The sequence below is a fragment of the Geotrypetes seraphini genome, chromosome 7 (genome assembly GCF_902459505.1).
Source record: "Geotrypetes seraphini chromosome 7, aGeoSer1.1, whole genome shotgun sequence".
In the NCBI taxonomy this organism is placed as follows: domain Eukaryota; kingdom Metazoa; phylum Chordata; class Amphibia; order Gymnophiona; family Dermophiidae; genus Geotrypetes; species Geotrypetes seraphini.
In genome coordinates, this window is record NC_047090.1 from 133746118 (window position 1) to 133767620 (window position 21503).

The window sequence follows — 21503 nt, forward strand, 5'->3', positions numbered from 1 at the left end:
CACCATGAAGACAGGACTCAGTAAGGCTAGTCTTAAATTCAAATTACTCCTACCAGTATAAGTCATAGTCTAAAGAGAAACATGTCTAAATAAATAGCAATATGCATTTGCCTTTAACCCCTCCCCCCAATCAAAGATTACAATATAAAATATTTTGTTGTATATTCCAGTTTCAAACACTAAAGCAGACTCTACTCTCAGCATGGGAATTATACTCGTACTCACTTTTCAAACCACAGAGTGAGATTTGTAGTATGGCGAATCATTTTTAACAAGTTGGGAGAATTGATTTCCTTATCTTCCTTAGTCCATACACTGCCGACCAATTCTGAAGGTTGGACTGCCCTGTTTCAAAGAGAAAAAGTGTGGGGAAGGAGAAAAGAATGCAACATCATAATGAGGTACTTTTAACATTTCATACTATACATTTACATCTTTGAGGCATCAAATCGCTCCAAACGGACCTGCTCTTGCCACATGGCATTGCCATAAGCCCTCTTTGCTAGAGTATCTTCTCAAGCTGCAGGATGACAACTGAATTTATAGTCATCATTGGCAAATCACAGTTAAGAAACTGAAAATAATAGTGCAGAGTTCTGGTCTCCACATCTCAAAGATATAGAAGAACTAGATAAGGTACAGAGAAGGGCAACCAAAATGACAAAGAAGAAAGACTAAAGAAGCTAGGGCTCTTTAGCTTGAAGAGAGAATGCTGAAAATATGATAGAGGCTTATTAAATCATGAGTGAAGTGGATTGTGTAAAAAATTATGGTTGTTCACCTTTCAAATAGTACTAAGACTAGGGGGCACTTAATGAAATAACTGTGGAAACGATTGGCCATGTAGTGAGAAAACCCAAGATATGCTACCTCACTAAATACATAGAAACAAGGGCTTGAAAATCAATCACTGATCACAAACTATGATCCATATATAATTGCAAACATAATATAAATTCATTCACACTGAGTGAATTTATATTACGTTTGCTATAGTCATTTTAATCACTCACACCACATTAAGTATTGAATTTGTGGTCCCCCTGATCTACTTATTTGACTGAGTCTCCATATATAATTGCAGCAAGCAATACATTAGAGAGGAAAAGGGTCTCAGAAACCTGCTTAGTGCAATATGAACTCAAACAGTCAGACCTACTGGTTCCAGATTTCCATCATTGATCCTCAAAAACCTCTCGTTTCCACATTCATTGAACATCTTTAGATGTGGAACAACTAACACTTATGTCTCAAAACATTCATTGATTCATACAAAGGTGTTGGTTATGTTATATACATACTTATTTAGAAATGAAATCCTACACTTTTCTTCATCAACAGCCCAAGCATAACAGGACCTGCTTCACTTGAAATACCAGCTTCTTGGGGGTATTTTCAGTGAAGTAGGTCCTGTTGGGCTTGGGCTGTTGATGAAGAAAAGTGTAGGATTTCATTTCTAAATAAGTATTTGTATATCTGACACCTTTTAATGAATCAGTGAATGTTTTGAGACATAAGTGTTTGTTGTTCCGCATCTAAAGACATTCAATGACTGTATAAGTCTGAGAAGTTTTTGAGGGTCTATGATTGAAATCTGGAACCAGTAGGTCTGACTGAGTTCATATTGACCTAAGTAGGTTTCTGAGACTCTTTTCCTCTCTCTAATGTATTACTTGCTGTGATTATAAATGGGTCATAGTTTATGATCAAAAACCCAAGACATGCCCCAAGAATATTTTATAAGGGAGTGCTGATGTCCTTGGCTTTGTAAAGACAACAACAAGCTATGGAATTGAAAATTTTATTTACTCTACATACTGACCATTGAGCCCCATACACATGACTTTGTTGTTATAACTACTTTAACCCATCCAAGAAAAATTATTTTGTTTGTGCTGCAAACCACTCATATGCAACTAATGTGAGACATCCTCAATGCTTGAAAACTTTCTTTCCTAACCTTAAGAAACATTTCAAGGGAAGAGGTAGTAGTGGTCTGAAGAGACCAAATCAGATGAGTAGGCTGGGTGTTTCAGAACTTCAAAGTGAAAATCTGCCAATTTCGGCTGCACATGAGGAGTGGCATTGTCTTTTTTTTTTTTCCTTATTATTTTTTATTTTCAAGTTTTACATAAAGTGTACAAAATATTAAATTCAATAGATAAATACACAATATCACTTTTATATCTAATACATCATATTCTAAATATATTTTTATCCCTTCTCCCTCCCCCCACCCTTCTATTACTTTTTAATTTCACATTACATCTTGTATATCATATTATAGCCTATTATGTAAAAATTATTTTCACTACCCCCCCTCTATGTGTGTCACAAAAAAGATATTTAAAAGAAGAAAAGAAGAAGAAAAATCCAACTATTTATTCATTGTAGTAATTTGTCAATGGCCCCCATATTTTTATAAATTTATTATATGTCCCTCTTTGTATTGCTATTGCTCTTTCCATTTTAAATATATGACATATTGTATTCCACCAAAATGTATAATTTAGGTTATTATAATTTTTCCAATTGTTGGTTATATGCTGAATGGCAACCCCTGTCATAATTAATAAAAGCTTGATATTTTCTGGTGAAATTTGACTTTTTTTCCTCATCATCATTCCAAATAATACTGTATCATATGATATTGATATATGATTTTCCATCAATTTATTAATTTGTGGCCAAATTGAATTCCAAAAAGTTTTAATGTAGGGACAATGATATAGTAAGTGATCTAATGTCCCTGGTTCCAGATTACAGTGCCAGCATTTATTGGACTTAGAACTGTCTAATTTTTGCAAACGTGTAGGGGTCCAAAAAGCTCTATGTAATAAAAAGAACCAAGTTTGTCTCATAGATGCTGACACTGTACATCTCATTCTTCAAGACCAAATTAGTGGCCATTGAGATGCATTAATTTGATGCTTAATCTCAATGCTCCAAATATCTCTTAGACCATTTTTTGGTTTTTTATTCAAATATCCAGATATTAATTTATACCACAATGCGGCTTGATGTCCTAGGAAGTCTGCTTGAAAACATAAGAACTTTAAACTATATTGATTATTCAATGTTTTCCATTCAGGGAACCCAACCTGAATGGCCTGCTTCAATTGCAACCATTTAAAACTTTGTGTTTTACTTAGACCAAATCTATGTTGCAATTGTGAAAAATCCAGCAGTTTACCTTCTGAAATAACATCATCTAGAGATCTAATGCCTGCAATAATCCAGTTCTTCCAAAGGATTTGAGCTCCGCCAATTTTGATCTTGGAGTTTATCCATAGAGATTGATTAGTTGATTTGTTTATTGGGATAGGTGTTAATTTACTAATAAATCTCAACGTTTTCCAAGTATCCATTAATATTTTATTTTCTCTGTATCTTCTAGGTATGTTAATACAGTGGTGCCTCACACAACGAACTTAATCCGTTCCAGGAGCAAGTTTGTTATGTGAAACGTTCGTTGTGTGAAACGCGTTTTCCCATAACAATACATGTTAAAAAAAATAATTCGTTCTGTAGCATAAAATATGCTAAGATGACATAAAAAAAGATAAATTTTTGGTTATTATTTTTATTTAGATACATCTAAAAACATAATTGTTTTTTAAAACAACACACATTTTTTAAATTTAAAGACAGACTAAGTAGAGTCTAATTTTACAGTGAGAGGGCAGAGTCTCAGCGGCAAAAACTGGGACTTAACTGTTCATTTTTTTTTTTTTTTCTACCGTGTTTCCCCGATAAGGCAGGGCCATCAAATAAGACAGCCCCCCCTTTTTAGAAAAAAATGTAAAATAAGGCACCCCCCCGCAAATAAGCCACCCACCGATACCTGCGCTTACCCGAATCGGGTGGTACGGTGGGTGACTCCGTGTGGTCCCTGGCACCCCCGACACGATCGGGGCAAGAGGGAGCTCAAGCCCTCTTGCCCCCCCGACTCCCCGACACGATCGGGGCAAGAGGGAGCTCAAGCCCTCTTGCCCCCCCCGACTCCCCGACACGATCGGGGCAAAAGGGAGCCCAAGCCCTCTTGCCCCGCCGATTCCCCAACTCCCCGACAATATCGGGCCAGGAGGGAGCCCAAGTCCTCCTGGCCACGGCGACCCCCTAACCCCACCCTGCACTACATTACGGGCAGGAGGGATCCCGGGCCCTCCTGCCCTCGACGCAAACCCCCCCTCCCCCCAACGACCGCCCCCCCCCAAGAACCTCCGACCGCCCCCCCTGGGGGCAGGGCCTGAGGAACATGGTCGGGTTGGGCCCATGTGCCTCAGGCCCCGCCCCCAGGAGGGACCTAAGGCTCCCGGGCCTATTCTGATTGGCCCAGGCGCCTTAGGCCCCACCAGTAGGCGGAGCTTTGGGACGGATGGGCCAATCCGGCCTCATTCCGTCGTTGGCTGCCTGCCGGACAGGCGGGTTTGGCTCCCGTCTGTCCGGCCAACTACAGAAAGGTACGGGGAAGGGGGTTGGGGGTGTCGTGGGGGTCGGCCAGGGGGGTCGCGGGTTGGCTGGGGGGGCGGTCGGAGGTTCTTGGGGGGGGGCGGTCGTTGGGGGGAGGGGGGTTTGCGTCGAGGGCAGGAGGGCCTGGGATCCCTCCTGCCCGTAATGTAGTGCAGGGTGGGGTTAGGGGGTCGCCGTGGCCAGGAGGACTTGGGCTCCCTCCTGGCCCGATATTGTGTGGGGAGTTGGGGAATCGGCGGGGCAAGAGGGCTTGGGCTCCTTTTTGCCCCGATCGTGTCGGGGAGTCGGGGGGGGGCAAGAGGGAACCAGGCGGAGAGAGGGCAGTTAAGCGCAGTGCCTGCGCGGAAGGATGCAGCTCGGGCGACTTCGTTGTGTGAAACGAAGTTCGTTGTACGGATCAAGACATAAAGTTCGTTGTGCGCAGCGTTCGCTGTGCGAGGCGTCCGTTATGCGAGGCACCACTGTACTTGGAAGATGAACTAAATTTAGGGGAAACATAAGGCGCCATTCCAAATACAACCAATCCGGTGCATTATCTATAAGTTCTGGGAGGATCCAATACATACCCTGACGTAGAATATAGGCTTGATGGTACCTATAAAAATTTGGAAAATTTACCCCTCCCTCCTTAATTGATTTTTGCAAAGTTACTAAAGCTATTCTAGGTGTTTTACCAAGCCAAAGAAATTTTGTTAAAATGCTATTAAGCTTTTTATAAAAGGACCCCTGAAAATAAATAGGTATCATACTCATTTGATAACAAACTACAGGCAACATCATCATTTTAATAGTTTGAACTCTACCCCACCAAGAAATATGTAAAGGGTTCCATTGCTCGCATAACTCCGTAACTTTTTTTAATACAAATTTTTCATTTTCTTTTACGGTATCTTCAATTGTATTTTTTACTTGAATGCCAAGATATTTAAATCCTTCTTCTTTCCATATGAACGGAAAATCGTCAAATAATCCTTTTACACAATGAACATTTAAAGGTATAATTTCAGATTTGTTCCAATTAATTTTATAACCTGAAAATTTGCCAAACTTATCAATTAATTCCAATAAAGAAGATAAGGTAGACTCTGGATTTCTCAAATAAAGCAAAATATCATCAGCATAAGCCGAAATTTTATATTCCATATCTGAATATGGAATACCCTGTATCCCCTTTGTTTGCTGTATTGTTAACAATAAGGGTTCTAATACAACATCAAATAACAATGGAGATAAAGGACAACCCTGTCTAACTCCCCTCTGCAATTGAAAACCATCAGATATCATATTATTAATATTTAATCTTGCAATCGGGAAGCTATACAAAGTTTTTACCATTTGTATAAATCCAGAACCTATACCAAACCATTCTAAAGCCTGATACATAAAATTCCATTCTACCCTATCAAACGCTTTTTCTGCATCCAAGGAAACTGTAAAAGTCGGTTCATTCATTTTTTTTTATATATTTAACATATGAAACAATAATCTAGAGTTATTAGAGGAATGTCTTTTAGCAACGAAACCCGTCTGATGCATATCTATAATGTGTGGTAGAGCTTTGGCTAATCTCAAAGCCAAAATTTTCGCCAAAAGTTTATTATCCACATTTATTAAAGATATAGGCCTATAGTTTGAAACCAAAGTAGGATCTTTATTTGGCTTAGGCAAAACAATTATTATTGATTCAGCCATAGTACCTTTAATATCACCTTTTATAAGTTGTGTTTGATATAAATTTAGTAAATGTGGGGAAAGGACATTTTGAAATGTTTTATAAAATTCTACTGTATAACCATCACCACCTGGAGCGGATCCAACTCTAAGAGATTTCAATGCTGTTTCTAATTCTTTTAATGATATAGGTTCATCTAAACTCCTTTTTAAATGATCAGGAATCTTAGGTCCATTAATTAAATCTAAAAAATTTTTACCATCTTTTTGTCTCCCCAAATAAGGCTCGGAAGAATACAGGTCTTTATAAAATTTTAGAAATTGTTTTAAAATTATATTTGTTTGATTTGTTATTATACCATTATCATCTTTTATCCCATTTATATTAGTTTTTCTTTTTTTTTGCTTTAAGATAATTTGCCAATAATCTTCCCGCCTTATTAGAATTTCCATAATACATTGCTTGTTTGAAAAACAAATCTCTTCTTATCATTTTTGAAGTTAATTCATTATATTTACCTTTTGCTTTTAAAAGAGCTTGCAATATCTCATTTTCCCATTTACTTACCAATTTAGCTTCTAATATTTTGATTTCTTTTTCTAATTCTATATATTGCATTTTAATCTGTTTTCTAATAAAAGCTGAATATGATATAATATTGCCCCTCATAGTTGCTTTAAATGCATCCCATACATTCTCAATAGATGTATCCTCCATTAAATTCATTTGAAAGAAATCATTAATTTGTGTTTTAAAATTTTCCAAAAATTTATCATCCACAAGCAATGCATTATCAAATCTCCAAAGAGGTCTACCCTTTTCCAATTGATCCAATTTTAATTCTATCCATATTCCCGCATGATCCGAAATAATAATAGGATCTATGGAAGCTTTAATCACCTGTTGCACCTTATTTGTTGAAACAAAAATATAATCTATTCTTGAAAATGATTTATGAACCTGTGAACAAAATGAAAACTCCTGATCATTAAAATGAAGAATACGCCATATATCCTTCAAATCACATGATTGAGCCAAATTATCTAAACCTAAAGATTTTATACTTTTACCTGGTTTTTTATCCAATAATGGATCCATTACAGCATTAAAATCTCCAGCTACCACTAAATTAGAAGCAGCCAGTGGTAACAACATATTCTGTAACTTTTTAAAAAATTCTGATTGATTCGAATTAGGGGCATATATATTAAACAACGTCAGGGCATTATTTCCCATACCTATATCGACATGTATCCATCTTCCATGTGGGTCTGAATTTATTACCTTAATCTTGGCCATACATTTTTTATTTATAAGAATTGCTACCCCTGCTTTTTTACCCTCTGCTGGAGCAAAAAAACATTCTTTTACCCACCCACCCGTTAGTTTCTGTGATTCTTTTGTATTAAGATGGGTCTCCTGCAGACAGTAAATATCCGCGTTTTGCTTTTTTAAAAATGCTAATACCTTTTTCCTTTTGATTACATGATTCAGGCCATTGACATTAATAGAGTATATCTTAAAAGACATTATATATTTTAAAACTTATCAGTATAATCTTTTTCTCTTCTTCTTTCATATTTAAAATCCAAAAAATTTTTCCTATGACACACATATTTACCCTTGAAGTATCCAATCCCTTATTTACTTTTTCCTTAATCATTCTAATAAATACCATCTTTTTCCCTCCCTTTCCCACCCAATATAATGACTGCTTAAGGACACACATTGGAACTGCAACCCGAACATTCTCCTCCCCTCTAGGCAACCAATATTCAATCAATATCCCCTTGTATCTATCTATTTTAACCTTTAATATCTTTAGTCATTTTTTATTCTTAACATTTCATTAATGTATCTTTATCCATTCATCAATTTTTAATTTATATTTCCCTAGTATTATAGTTTACATCATAAATTTATATCTTAAACATGTATTTAATATGGTATTGATATTTTTCCTATATCTTATACTTTCTCTCTTTATATTTTTATTGTCTTTTCTTTAGTTCATGTTTTTCTTTCTTCAATATTTCAATGTCTCATATTTTTATAATTTTTCACAATGTCATCAAAACCAATCTTGATATTTTATGTTAAAATGTCATAGGTTCTGATTTTGAAAGAAAGGCTTTTAATTTTTCTGGATCTTCAAAATACAAAGATTTATCTCCAGATGATACTCTCATTTTTGCCGGATAATATAATCCGTATTTATATCCTTTTTCTTTTAATTGAGGTCTCATGTCTAATAGTCTCTTTCTTTTATTTGCTGTGTTTTTAGCAAAATCCGGCAAAAACCATATTCTGGATCCTTTGTAATTTAGATTTTTGTCTTTCTTGGCAGCATTTAATATTTCTAATGCTTGTTGGTATCTAAGCATTTTGAATATTAGTGGTCTTGGCCTGCCTTGATTTTCTACATTTTTTACTGGGATCCTATGCGCCCTTTCTATTTCTAGTGGTTGTTTTAAATCCAGTTGTAGTATTTTTGGAATTAAGTTTTCTAGAAATTGTATAGCATTTTTCCCTTCTAAATTTTCTTGTATTCCAAAAAGTTTAATATTTTTTCTTCTTCCTCGATTTTCATAGTCTTCCAGTTGATCTTTCAATTTATTCAGTTCCAGACTGTCATTTTTGCATCTGTTTGCTTCACCTTCTATGACCTCCATTTTGGTTTCTAAGACAGTTGTTCTTTTATTATTTACTTCCATTTGTCTGTGGATATTTAATATTTCTTCCTTCATTTCAGCCATATTGGTCACAGTTTCCTTAAGCATTTGTTTAATTTGTCTCAGTTCTTCCATAACTTCTGCTTTACTCAATATATCAGGTTCTTCAGCAGGAAGTGGGATCTTACTTGGTGTAATTTGATCCTGCTTCTGTCTTTTTGCTGACATACCAGCCTCATTTTTATTTTGTCTGGTACTTGCCATATTCCTGAACTTATTTTTATATTTTTACAGATTTTACCTTGTCCACAATCTTTTTATTCAATGACTCGTCTTCGATGTTATGTTGTTGAGGAAATAGCAAACTCTTTTTTTTTTTTTTTTTTGGATCTCTTCCTTCAGGGTTCCTGTCTAATTTCGTTGGAGGGTAGTTTCAATTGGCACAATTTTTACCAGTTTTATTTTTTCTTTTTCACACAGTATAGAAAGAAAAATCAGCTCCTTACCCTCTTCAAAAATGGCAGAGGAGGTCTATTTCAAACTGCCTTAATTTCAGACTGACAGGCACTGTCCTTTCACCAAAATTAGTTTAAATTGAGGAAGCTTTTATCTTTTTCCTTTTATCTTCGGCTTGTTCAATGTCAGTTTACCGTGGTCCTCAAGCCTCTTTTTAATTTTTATCGTTCAGCTCATTGGAAATCTCAGCCCTCAACACCGCGTCGCTTCAGCATTGAGAAAAAAGGCGCTCTTAATTTTTTTTCTCTGTTTTGCCAGTGAGGAAATAACAGATTTTCTTTTTGGCATTTATTCCCTCAGAGCTTTATTTTAGTTTCGTCAGGTGTAGGGTAGTATCAGTTGCCACAGTTTTCGCCAATTTTATTTCTTCACAGTTATTTTTGATGTCATTCAGCACAGAAGAAAACAATTGGTTTTTTATCCTCAGGGCTTTACTTTAACACCGGCGGGGGAGGTCTACATCAAACTGCCATATTTTTGTCTTTGACAGGCACCAGCCTTCCACAGAAATCAGTCTGAAACTCTCCCTTCTATCTTTTCTGTTGTTGGCCAATTCAATGTTCAATAGTCTGCCTTCACTCCTTCCAGTGTCCTGCCCTCAATGTTTCTCCCCATAATAAAGAAACCGGCGAAGGATTAACTGATCTTCTTGACTCTCCGCCCCCAGGGTTCCGACTCAGCGCCGGCAGGAGAGGGCTGCATCAAACCGCCACAGCTCCAGAAATCAGCTGACAGCGGCTTCACACCGAGATCGGTCCCTCATTAACTCCTTCCACTGTTAGTCAGTTCAAATTTTCAACAGCCCTTCCTCATCTCCGTGCCACATCAAAACAGAGAAAAGCCGGTAAAAAAAACAACAGCCTCACTGTTTCCCTCCCTTCAAGTCTTTCCTCAATACCAGCGGTATTATCAAATTGTCTCCGTTGATAGATTTTTTTTTCAATCTCTGTCAGTTATCTGCCCCGATGCCGCGCCGATCCAGCGCTGAGAAAAAAAAAACCGGCAATCTTACTTTCGGCTCTCCTCTCTCAGGATCTGTCTCGATTTCGGCGGGGGAGGTCAATATCAGTCTACCATCAATTTCAGTTTCAATTACACTTGTTTTTTCCCGAATTCAGCAATAAGGGGATAAAATTTTTTTTAAACCGTTGCCTAGATGAAGAGGAGCGTTGCGATCACACGTCCATCTTGTGTTCGCGTTAAGCCACGCCCCCGAGTGGCATTGTCTTGAAGATACAAGATTCCTTTGAAATGCTTGCCTCAACGTTTGGAGACCAGTTGCAGCTTCAGTTTGTCAAAAAGTGCAATGCAGTACTTTGCTGTGATGGTTACACTCCTTTCCAGGTAATCTACAAGCAAAATTCCATCTTTGTCCCAGAAGACAGATGCCAACACCTTGCTCAATGACTTCTGTGTCTTCAATTGCTTGGTATGTGGGGAAACCACTGTGTTTCCATTCTTTGGACTGTTCTTTTCTCTCTGAAATATATATATATATATATATATATCTCCATACACACACGTTTCATCCATAGTTACAAGACATTCAAAAATCCCACAAAATCCAGTCGAAATTGGTCCAAAATGGATTGTGAAGGAACCACCTGATCATGTTTCTGGTCAGCATTAAGACATTTGGGAAGGGTTTAATAGGAGGGTTTATGATCTTATAATGAATAATGGGCTTAGAGGGAGGGAGGGGGCACCATTTTCATTTCAGATCTGCAAAAAAAATTTAAATAATCAGGCTAGTTTAGAAATTTAGGTCAGACACATACGAAACAAACTTTAAATAATCAGCAAGACATTACGGTACTCAAGAGGAATCCTCCCAGGGCATTTTCACACTGCAGAAAAATGGAGTCTTTTGAGTTAATATCACAGTTTTGCTCAAAAGCAATCTGTAGTCATCTGGAAGTGAAATAACAGAAAGCATAAGTTTCAAATTTTGATGAACTGTACAGATGCAGACTGAATGAGTTCCTGATGAACTGTCCAATGCACCATTTTGTTCTTTTCCCTTGTTTTGGTATTGGGTACAGCAAGAATACTGCTGTTCTGTTTCAGCTTCCTGGCTCTTTTTACCATCCTGGTTGAAACATTGAATTCTTTTGCATTTTTCTCATGCTCAGAAATTGTATTTTTAACTTATGGTTGGAAAGTTCCAACTTTTGCTTCTGTTTCTTCAGCAAAAGGTCATAGTCACTAATTTTGGGCATGTATCACTTGCTGGTTGTTGTTCAATCTCAGCAGGAGTTAAGCCACTAACAGCTGCAATATGATTAACAAAGGCCCCTTGGGTTTCACTGAATTTGCCCTTGGCATAATTTAAGGAATTTTGCCTGCTAACCCGCTGAATTTTTGAAGGAAAATACCAAGAGGTGTAAAGCTGGCATTGAGGTTTTCAGCTGCATTAATGGGGTCATCACTACCAGAATTAGATTGAGAACCTTCCATTTCTTCCAACTTTGCATTAAGTTCTTGCCTACAATATGGACAAAGTTTAAAGTCTTGTTTTGTATAGCTTTCAGATGACCAGTTGTAGCCAGGTCATTTGACCGCAGACCTTTGATGTTTCTCTGTTTCTACTTCCTGAAGGGATTACAGAGGATTTCTGTAGAACAAATACTAGATTCCACAGATAAACTTGACAGTCCAGAGCATATTTTTATTAATTCTTCATCTCCTGAAGAGAAACCATTGATGGACTTTAAGCCACTTCGGCCAAAATAAAAACTTGATGGTTTGTGGTATTCAGAACCATTATAAATCCCAATACTACAACAGACCTAATTCACTGTTAACCTCCGTAAGATAGAATAAAAGAAGAATGCTAGGCTGTATAGAGAGAGATGTGACCAGTAGAAGAAAAAAGGTGTTGATGCCCCTGTACAGGTCGATGGTGAGGCCCCACTTGGAGTATTGTGTTCAATTTTAGAGACCATATCTGGAAAAGGACATAAAAAGACATGAAGTGGTCCAGAGGAAGGTGATGAAAATGGTAGGAGGTTTGTGCCAGAAGACGTATGAGGAGAGACTGGAAGCCTTGAATATGTATACCCTAGAGGAAAGAAGGGACAGGAGAGATACGACTCGGACATTCAAATACTTCAAAGGTATTAACGTAGAACATAATCTATTCCAGAGAAAGGAAAATGGTAAAATCAGAGGGCATAATATGAGGTTGAGGAGTGGTAGATTCAAGAGTAATGTTAGGAAATTCTTCTTTACAGATAGGGTGGTTGATGCGTGGAATGCGCTTCTGAGGGAGGTGGTGGAAAAGAAAATGGTGACAGAGTTCAAACAAGCGTGGGATGAATACAGAGGATCTCTAATCAGAAAATAATGGGTATACATTGAAGGAACTAAGGCCAGTACTGGGTAGGCTTGCACGACCTGTATCCCATAAATGGACATTCAGTTGAGGACGGGCTGGGGAGAGTTTCGATGGCTGGGATGGTTAGGATGGGCTGGAGTGAGCTTTGATGGAGACTCCAGTAGATGGAATCTAAGCACACTACTGGGCAGGGTTCTGGGTTTCTGGCCCAGAAATATCTAAGAAAAAGAACAATTTAAGCTAAATTAATTTATGGAGCAAGTATGGTTGACCAGACTGGAGGGACTACTTGGGTCTTTATCTGCCGTCATTTACTATGTTACCTATTTGATAACAATAATGAATGAAATGTGAAATGAATCAAGGAAAACTTATAAGAACACAACAAGAAAACAGAAGCGACGTCTGTTAAATAGAAAGAGAATGCTTAAGTCATAGTTTCATCAAGATAAATAAAACACCAGGATGGGCCAGGATCTGTCCATCAAGGCAGCCATTGTTCCTTAAAAGGCATAGGCCAGAGTATGTTCCCAAAATCTCTGCCTCAACATACTGCTAACATGGCATTTTGATACAGGGCCATAACAAGGTATGTGCGGGCAATGCAGTTGCACAGGGCGCAAGAGAAGCGGAAGCACAAAAACTACTTGGGCACAGGCTGCAGCACAGACTGCCTTCCTGACTCCCTCCTTCCCCTTCTCCTAGGCACCCAATGTGGAGTCTCCACCTGTCCCTTTCCTGTCCCCTCCCTCTTTAAGTCTTCTATTTGCAGATGGGAGACCATGTTCAGTGGGTGCAATGATGCTCCATAGAGCCTCCTACTTGGATGCATTCCAGGCATTGATGAGTAGCTTAATGGTTAGTGCAGTGGGCCGAGATCCCGGGAAACCAGGTTCAATTCCTGCTGCAGCTCTTTGTGACCCTGAGCAAGTTGCTTAATCCATTGCCACAGGTACAAAAAACACCTTAGATTGTGAGCCCACTAGGGATAGTGAAAAGTACCTGCATATACTATGTACAGCACTGCATATGTCTAGTAGTGTTTCATATGTGATAAGTAGTAGTAGTATAAGAAGTGATGTGATGAAAGTGTTAGTCTAAAAGTGGGTGAAATAGGAAAAGCCAAAGACTTATCAGTACTCCCTTGAATATTTGATACTAAGCTAAAAGGCCAATCTTCTCAAAATAAATTTTCCAAAAATTTAGCAACAAATAAAACTTAATCAGCATCTTTATATCCTTTTCCATGTCCCTTATTTAGGCACACTTTAACATGAGATAGAAATATGAAATAGTCACCTGGAAATCTGCAAACATAGAAACATTCAAAAGGTGTACCTATAAAGATCAGATTCCAGAAGAGTTAGCTGGCGAGCTATTTCTATAGGATGAAGAGTCATGAGATCAAACATTTCAAACTGTCCAACACGACTAATGTGCCATTCAATAGCAGGAGGGGGAGTCTCAAAGGTGATGTTATGGCTGATGCCATTAGCCTGAACTTGTTTCTTCCTTCTGATGATTTTTGCAATGGACTCCACCCATTTCTTCATGGATTTTCCTATAAAAATAAAGCAAAATTGTACAGCAGATTTCAAAATCAACAAAAATACTATGCTATCTCATATCCTCTTTTCATATCTGTAGCACCCTAGCTCAGAAAAGGACAAATCAACATTCTTGAAGTATATCAGCAGGGGAGGCTTCATTTTCAGTTAAAACTAAATAAGAAATTCTGTCTTACCTGCTAATTTTCTTTCCTTGAGGCCTACCAGACTAGCAGGGCAGGATTAATTCTTCAAGGACCCCTAGGCACACAAGTACACTGGGCCCCCTAGCACTGCCCTTGCCCCGCCCCATTTATTTACTTGTTTTATTTACTTCTTTATTTCAACTTGTATTTCTTTTTTTTCTTTTATTATAAAATTCAAAACAAACAACAAAGATTACCATACCAGTGCCAGTGTACAGTTTTCGTTCTATGCAAGCCCCAGACATCTCTGAACAAATCTCCCCTTCCTTCCCTTCCCACCTACTTGCCCAGGACTTTAACTCTGAACCCTTGCCATACGTCTATAAAAGTGTTCAAATTCATTGTAAAGCAGTAATACTATCCAAAACATAAGTCTATATTAATAACCAAGTTTGCAACTCCTCTCAACTGCCTCACTCTGTCATCCAACTTTAACCCATATCAGTAATAATAAAACCCTAAACTCCGTGGCAGGTAAGAGTACGCATGTGCACTTAGGGTTTTATTAGCTTGGGAGGAAATGCCCGGGGCCTCTGGAGCACAGAGGGGCAGCAGTGATAGAGGCTGCACAGGCCGATGGGTGGCAGTGGAGGAGAAGCAGCGGCACTGGTGGCAGGAGCAGGAACTCTGAGGGGAGTGGGACCAGGGAATTGCCGTGAGGCGACGGGTGGCAGAGGAAGAGGAGCAGCGGCAGCAACAGGAACTCTGAGGGGAGTCAGGGGGAGAGGTAACAGGAAGGGAGGCCTACTGCTAGACAGGGGGAGCAAGGAAGAGGTGCTGCTGGACAGGGGGGGAGGTAACAGGAAGGGAGGCTTACTGCTGGACAGGGGGAGCAGGGAAGAGGTGCTGCTACATGGGGGGGAGGTAAAAGGAAGTGAGATGGCCTACTGCTGGACAGGGGAAGCAGGGAAGAGGTGCTGCTGGACAGGGGGGGGAGGTAAAATGAAGGGAGAATGGCTGCTGCTGGACAGGGGGGAGCAGTGAAGGGGTGCTGCTGGACAGGGGAGACGTAAAACGAAGGGAGAAGGGCTGCTGCTGGACAGGGGGAGCAGGGAAGGGGTGCTGCTGGACACTGGGGAGGTAAAAGGAAGGGAGAAGGGCTACTGCTGGACAGGGGGAGCAGGCAAGGGGTAGTGGTGGACAGCCGAGGAAAGAGAGAAACAGAAAGAAAGACAGACAGACAGAAAGCGGCCAAGGAGAGAGAAAGAAAGACACACACACACACATCGAATTCTATCCCCTTTCCCTTACTATTTAACATGTAGGCAGAAGAAATCATTTCTTAAGGCAATGCACAATAGTAGCTTTCAAAGCAACCTCAGACTTCATAACACTCACCAAAAAGTAGTAACAACCTGTCCAACTAAATTCACTGATAACTTCCAAACTTCCAGTGCCTCATGAGTACTCAATGAATGTACACACAAAGCAAAAGTTTACATCTGCTCCAAAATCCTCTTCTGAAATAAGAAAGTACCAGATCCTGACTTACATAAAGAAAAGAACACACTACTTTTGGTTCAGAATTCCTCCAAATTGACGTAATCGATTTTAAAAAAATTGATTTTTTTTTTTTTTTTGATTTGGTGGCTTAACGCGCACACTAAATGGACGTGTGATCGCGACGCTCCTCTTCAACTAGGCAACGGTTATAAAAAAAAAATTATCCCCTTATTGCCAATTTCGGCGAAAAACAATCGCAGTCGATGCTGAATTTGTGGCATATTTATATTACCCTCCTCCGCCGAAACTGAGACAGGGCCTGAGAGAGAGGAGCCAAAAAGTAAGATCGCCGGTTTTTTTTTCTCAGTGCTGGAACGGCAAGGCATCGGAGGCAGGTAGCTGACAAAGCTTGAAGATCACTGTGAAGAAAAACTTGTGCCGCCGAGGCTAGAACGAAACCCTGAGGGAGGAGAGCCAAAAAAAAAGGGGATCTGTTTCTCTTTCGTCGGTTTTATTTCTGAGCAAAATGCCGACAGTGTGACTGACAGAGATTTACAGTCATCTCTGTGCTGGAGCGGCGCGGCATCGAAGACAAGTTGCTGACAGTGTGAGTGACAGAGGTTTACATGATTTTGAAAATCACTGTGGAGAAAAACTTGTGCCGCCGAAACTGAGGCAAAGCCCTGAGGAAAGAGAGCCAAAAAAAAAAAAGATCTGATATTTCCTCACCGTTTACTTCTGAGCTGGTGTAGCAAGACATCAAATAACAAACTACTGAATATTGTGGCTGGCAAAAGTCTTTGTGAGTCCTAACGACTGTGGAGAAAATAAAATCCACGAAAATATTAAAAAGAAGTGCAGGAGCATGGCAAGCACCCGACAAAATAAAAATGAAATAAGTATGTCAGCAAAAAGGCAGAAGCAGGATCAAATTACACCAAGTAAGGTCCCGCTTCCTGCTGAAGAATCAGATATGCTGAGCAAAGCAGAAGTTATGGAGGAACTGAGACAAATTAAACAAATGCTTAAAGAAACTGTGAGTAATATGGCCGAAATGAAGGAAGAAATACTAAATATCCATAGACAGATGGAAATAAATAATAAAAGAACAACTGACTTAGAAACTAAAATGGAGGCTTTAGAATGTGAAGGAAATAGATGTAAAAATGACAGTTTGGAACTGATTCAATTAAAAAATCAGCTGGAAGATTATGAAAACCGAGGAAGAAGAAAGAACATAAAACTTTTTGGAATGCAGGAAAATCTGGAAGGGAAAAATGCCATACAATTTTTAGAAAATCTAATTCCCAAAATACTACAATTGGATTTCAAACAACCATTAGAAATAGAAAGAGCGCACAGGATCCCAGTAAAAAATATGGAAAATCAAGGCAGACCAAGACCATTAATATTTAAAATGCTAAGATACCAGCAAGCAATAGAAATCTTAAACGCTGCCAAGAAAGACAAAAATTTAAATTACAAAGGATCCAAAATATGGTTTTTGCCGGATTTTGCTAAAAACACAGCAAATAAAAGAAAGAGATTCTTAGACTTGAGACCTCAACTAAAAGAAAAGGGATATAAATACGGATTATATTACCCAGCAAAAATGAGGGTATCTTCTGGAGATAAATCTTTGTATTTTGAAAATCCAGAAAAGCTAAAAACCTTTCTTTCAAAATCAGAACCTATGTCATTTTAACATAATGGAAGTTGAAATGATCATAAAATAACAAGACTGGTTTTGATGACATTGTGAAAAAAAAAAACAATTTTTAATATAAAACTGTGAGACTTTGGAATATTGAAGAAAGAAGAATATGAAATAAAGAACAGGAAATAAAATGAACTAAAGAAAAAGACAATAAAAAATATAAAAGAAGAAATAGACAAGAAAGACAGACTGGAAACTTAAGAGACTAAACTTAGAAGAGTAAAATATGGATGGCTGGAGTAAAGAGTGATCAGAAAGAAATAAAAACTTGAATAAAAAATAAAAGCAGAAAAAAAAAGAATGCACCAGATAAAAATAAAAATTGGGTAAAAGAAGAATGCAAAAAAAAAAAAAATATATATATATTAAAAACTTTTAAAGAAATATATGAAGATAAGTATATTGTTTTTAGATATTAAAAGGATGATAAGAATTGATGGAATAGAATGTACAAGATATAGGAAAAATAACATTACTATATTAAATATATGTTTATGATAGAATTTTATGATATAAACTAAAATATTGGGGAAATATAAATTAAAGATTGATGAGTGGATAAAGATACATTAATGAAATGCTAGGAGTAAAATATGATTAAAGATATCAAAGGTTAATATAGATAGATAGAAAATATAATTATTTCAAACATAGTAAAAAAGATTTTATGTTTAAAAAGAAGATATACTAAGATACACTGTGAAAGATTAATGAATTTATTTAAGAAAAGATAAAGGGGATATTAATTAAATATTTGTTGCCTAGAGGGGAGGGGGATGTTCGGGTTGCTGTTCCAATGTGTGTCCTTAAGCAGTCATTATATTGGGTGGGAAAGGGAGGGAAAAAGATGGGATATACTAGAATGATTAAGGAAAAGGTTAATAAGGGATTGGATACTTTAGGGGTAAAAATGTGTGTCATTGAGAAAATTTTTTGGATTTTAAATATGAAGGAAGAAAGGAAAAAGATTATGATGATAAGTTTTAAAATATATAATGTCTTTTAAGATATATTCTATTAATGTCAATGGCCTGAATCATGTAATCAAAAGGAAAAAGGTATTAGCATTTTTAAAAAAGCAAAATGCGGATGTTTACTATCTGCAGGAGACCCATCTTAATATAAAGGAATCACAGAAACTAACGGGTGGGTGGGTAAAGGAATGTTTTTTTGCTCCAGCAGAGGGTAAAAAAGCAGGGGTAGCAATTCTTATAAATAAAAAATGTATGGCCAAGTTTAAGGTAATAAATTCAGATCCACATGGAAGATGGATACATATTGATATAAGTATGGGAAATAATGCCCTGACGTTGTTTAATATATATGCCCCTAATTCGAATCAATCAGAATTTTTTAAAAAGTTACAGAGTATGTTGTTACCACTGGCTGCTTCTAATTTAGTGGTGGCTGGAGATTTTAATGCTGTAATGGATCCATTATTGGATAAAAAACCAGGTAAAAGCATAAAATCTTTAGGTTTAGATAATTTGGCTCAATCATGTGATTTGAAGGATATATGGCGTATTCTTCATTTTAATGATCAGGAATTTTCATTTTGTTCACAGGTTCATAAATCATTTTCAAGAATAGATTATATTTTTGTTTCAACAAATAAGGTGCAACAGGTGATTAAAGCTTCCATAGATCCTATTATTATTTCGGATCATGCGGGAGTATGGATAGAATTACAATTGGATCAATTGGAGAAGGGTAGACCTCTTTGGAGATTTGATAATGCATTGCTTGTGGATGACAAATTTTTGGAAAATTTTAAAACACAAATTAATGATTTCTTTCAAATGAATTTAGTGGAGGATACATCTATTGAGAATGTATGGGATGCATTTAAAGCAACTATGTGGGGTAATATTATATCATATTCAGCTTTTATTAGGAAACAGACTAAAATGCAATATATAGAATTAGAAAAAGAAATTAAAATATTAGAAGCTGAATTGGTAAGTAAATGGGAAAATGAGGTATTGCAAGCTCTTTTGAAAGCAAAAGGTAAATATAATGAATTAACTTCAAAAATGATAAGAAGAGATTTGTTTTCCAAACAAGCAATGTATTATGGAAATTCTAATAAGGCGGGAAGATTATTGGCAAACTATCTTAAAGCAAAAAAAAGAAGAACTAATATAAATGGAATAAAAGATGATAATGGTATAATAACAAATCAAACAAATATAATTTTAAAACAATTTCTAAAATTTTATAAAGACCTGTATTCTTCCGAGCCTTATTTGGAGAGACAAAAAGATGGTAAAAATTTTTTAGATTCTATTAATGGACCTAGGATTCCTGATCATATAAAATGGAGTTTAGATGAACCTATATCATTAAAAGAATTAGAAACAGCATTGAGATCTCTTAGAGTTGGATCCGCTCCAGGTGGTGATGGTTATACAGTAGAATTTTATAAAACATTTCAAAATGTCCTATCCCCATATTTACTAAATTTATATCAGACACAACTTATAAAAGGTGATATTAAAGGTACTATGGCTGAATCAATAATAATTGTTTTACCTAAGCCAAATAAAGATCCTACTTTGGTTTCAAACTACAGGCCTATATCTTTAATAAATGTGGATAATAAACTTTTGGCGAAAATTTTGGCTTTGAGATTAGCCAAAGCTCTCCCATATATTATAGACACGCATCAGACGGGTTTCGTTGCTAAAAGACATTCCTCTAATAACTCTAGATTATTGTTTCATATGTTAAATTTATCAAAAAAAATGGATGAACCGGCTTTTACAGTTTCCTTGGATGCAGAAAAAGCGTTTGATAGGGTAGAATGGAATTTTATGTATCAGGCTTTAGAGTGGTTTGGTATAGGTTCTGGATTTATACAAATGGTAAAAACTTTGTATAGCTTCCCGATTGCAAGATTAAATATTAATAATATGATATCTGATGGTTTTCAATTGCAGAGGGGAGTTAGGCAGGGTTGTCCTTTATCTCCTTTGTTATTTGATGTTGTATTAGAACCCTTATTATTAGCAATACAACAAGCAAGGGGGATACAGGGTATACCATATTCTGATATGGAATATAAAATTTCAGCTTATGCGGATGATATTTTACTTTATTTGAGGAATCCAGAGTCTACCTTATCTTCTCTATTGGAATTAATTGATATGTTTGGCAAATTTTCAGGTTATAAAATTAATTGGAATAAATCTGAAATTATACCTTTAAATGTTCATTGTGTAAAAGGACTATTTGACGCTTTTCCGTTCATATGGAAAGAAGAAGGATTTAAATATCTTGGCATTCAAGTTAAAAATACAATTGAAGATACCGTAAAAGAAAATGAAAAATTTGTATTAAAAAAAGTTATGGAGTTGTGCGAGCAATGGAACCCTTTACATATTTCTTGGTGGGGGAGAGTTCAAACTATTAAAATGATGGTGTTGCCTGTAGTTTGTTACCAAATAAGTATGATACCTATTTATTTTCAGGGGTCCTTTTATAAAAAGCTTAATAGCATTTTAACAAAATTTCTTTGGCTTGGTAAAACACCTAGAATAGCTTTAGTAACTTTGCAAAAATCAATTAAGGAGGGAGGGGTAAATTTTCCAAATTTTTTTTATTTTTTTTTATTTTTATATTTATCATTTTATTACATCCCATTTTACAAAGATGTTAAAGGAAATACAAGATTATAATCTTACTTAGTTAAAAAAAAAAAACTAAGATACAAAATATACAATGAAAACAATCATCAAATACAGTCCACAATTAGAGGAGAAGAGACAAAATTAAATAAAGCCCCTCGGGAAAGGGGAACATATACCCAAGAAAATCACAAATTAGAAAATAGAGCAGTATAAGATGTTATCCTATCCATTAGTTAATACCGCATTAATAACCTGTTTCATTCGGACTGTTTAGAGATTCCTTTACCCTCC

The 21503-nt window shown here is 36.9% G+C and overlaps 1 protein-coding gene across 2 annotated transcripts in view; it reads right to left on the reverse strand.

Annotated features, from left to right (window-relative positions):
- Nucleotides 1–21503, reverse strand: part of SOS2 (SOS Ras/Rho guanine nucleotide exchange factor 2) — a 292583-nt gene that overhangs the window by 73945 nt on the left and 197135 nt on the right. For both annotated transcript variants that reach the window (XM_033951288.1, XM_033951289.1), the window contains 2 exons: nucleotides 14009–14231; nucleotides 226–345 (listed from right to left, as the gene is read on the reverse strand). In XM_033951288.1, the coding sequence (XP_033807179.1) occupies nucleotides 226–345; nucleotides 14009–14231 (343 nt within the window). The remainder of the gene's footprint in view (nucleotides 1–225; nucleotides 346–14008; nucleotides 14232–21503) is intronic.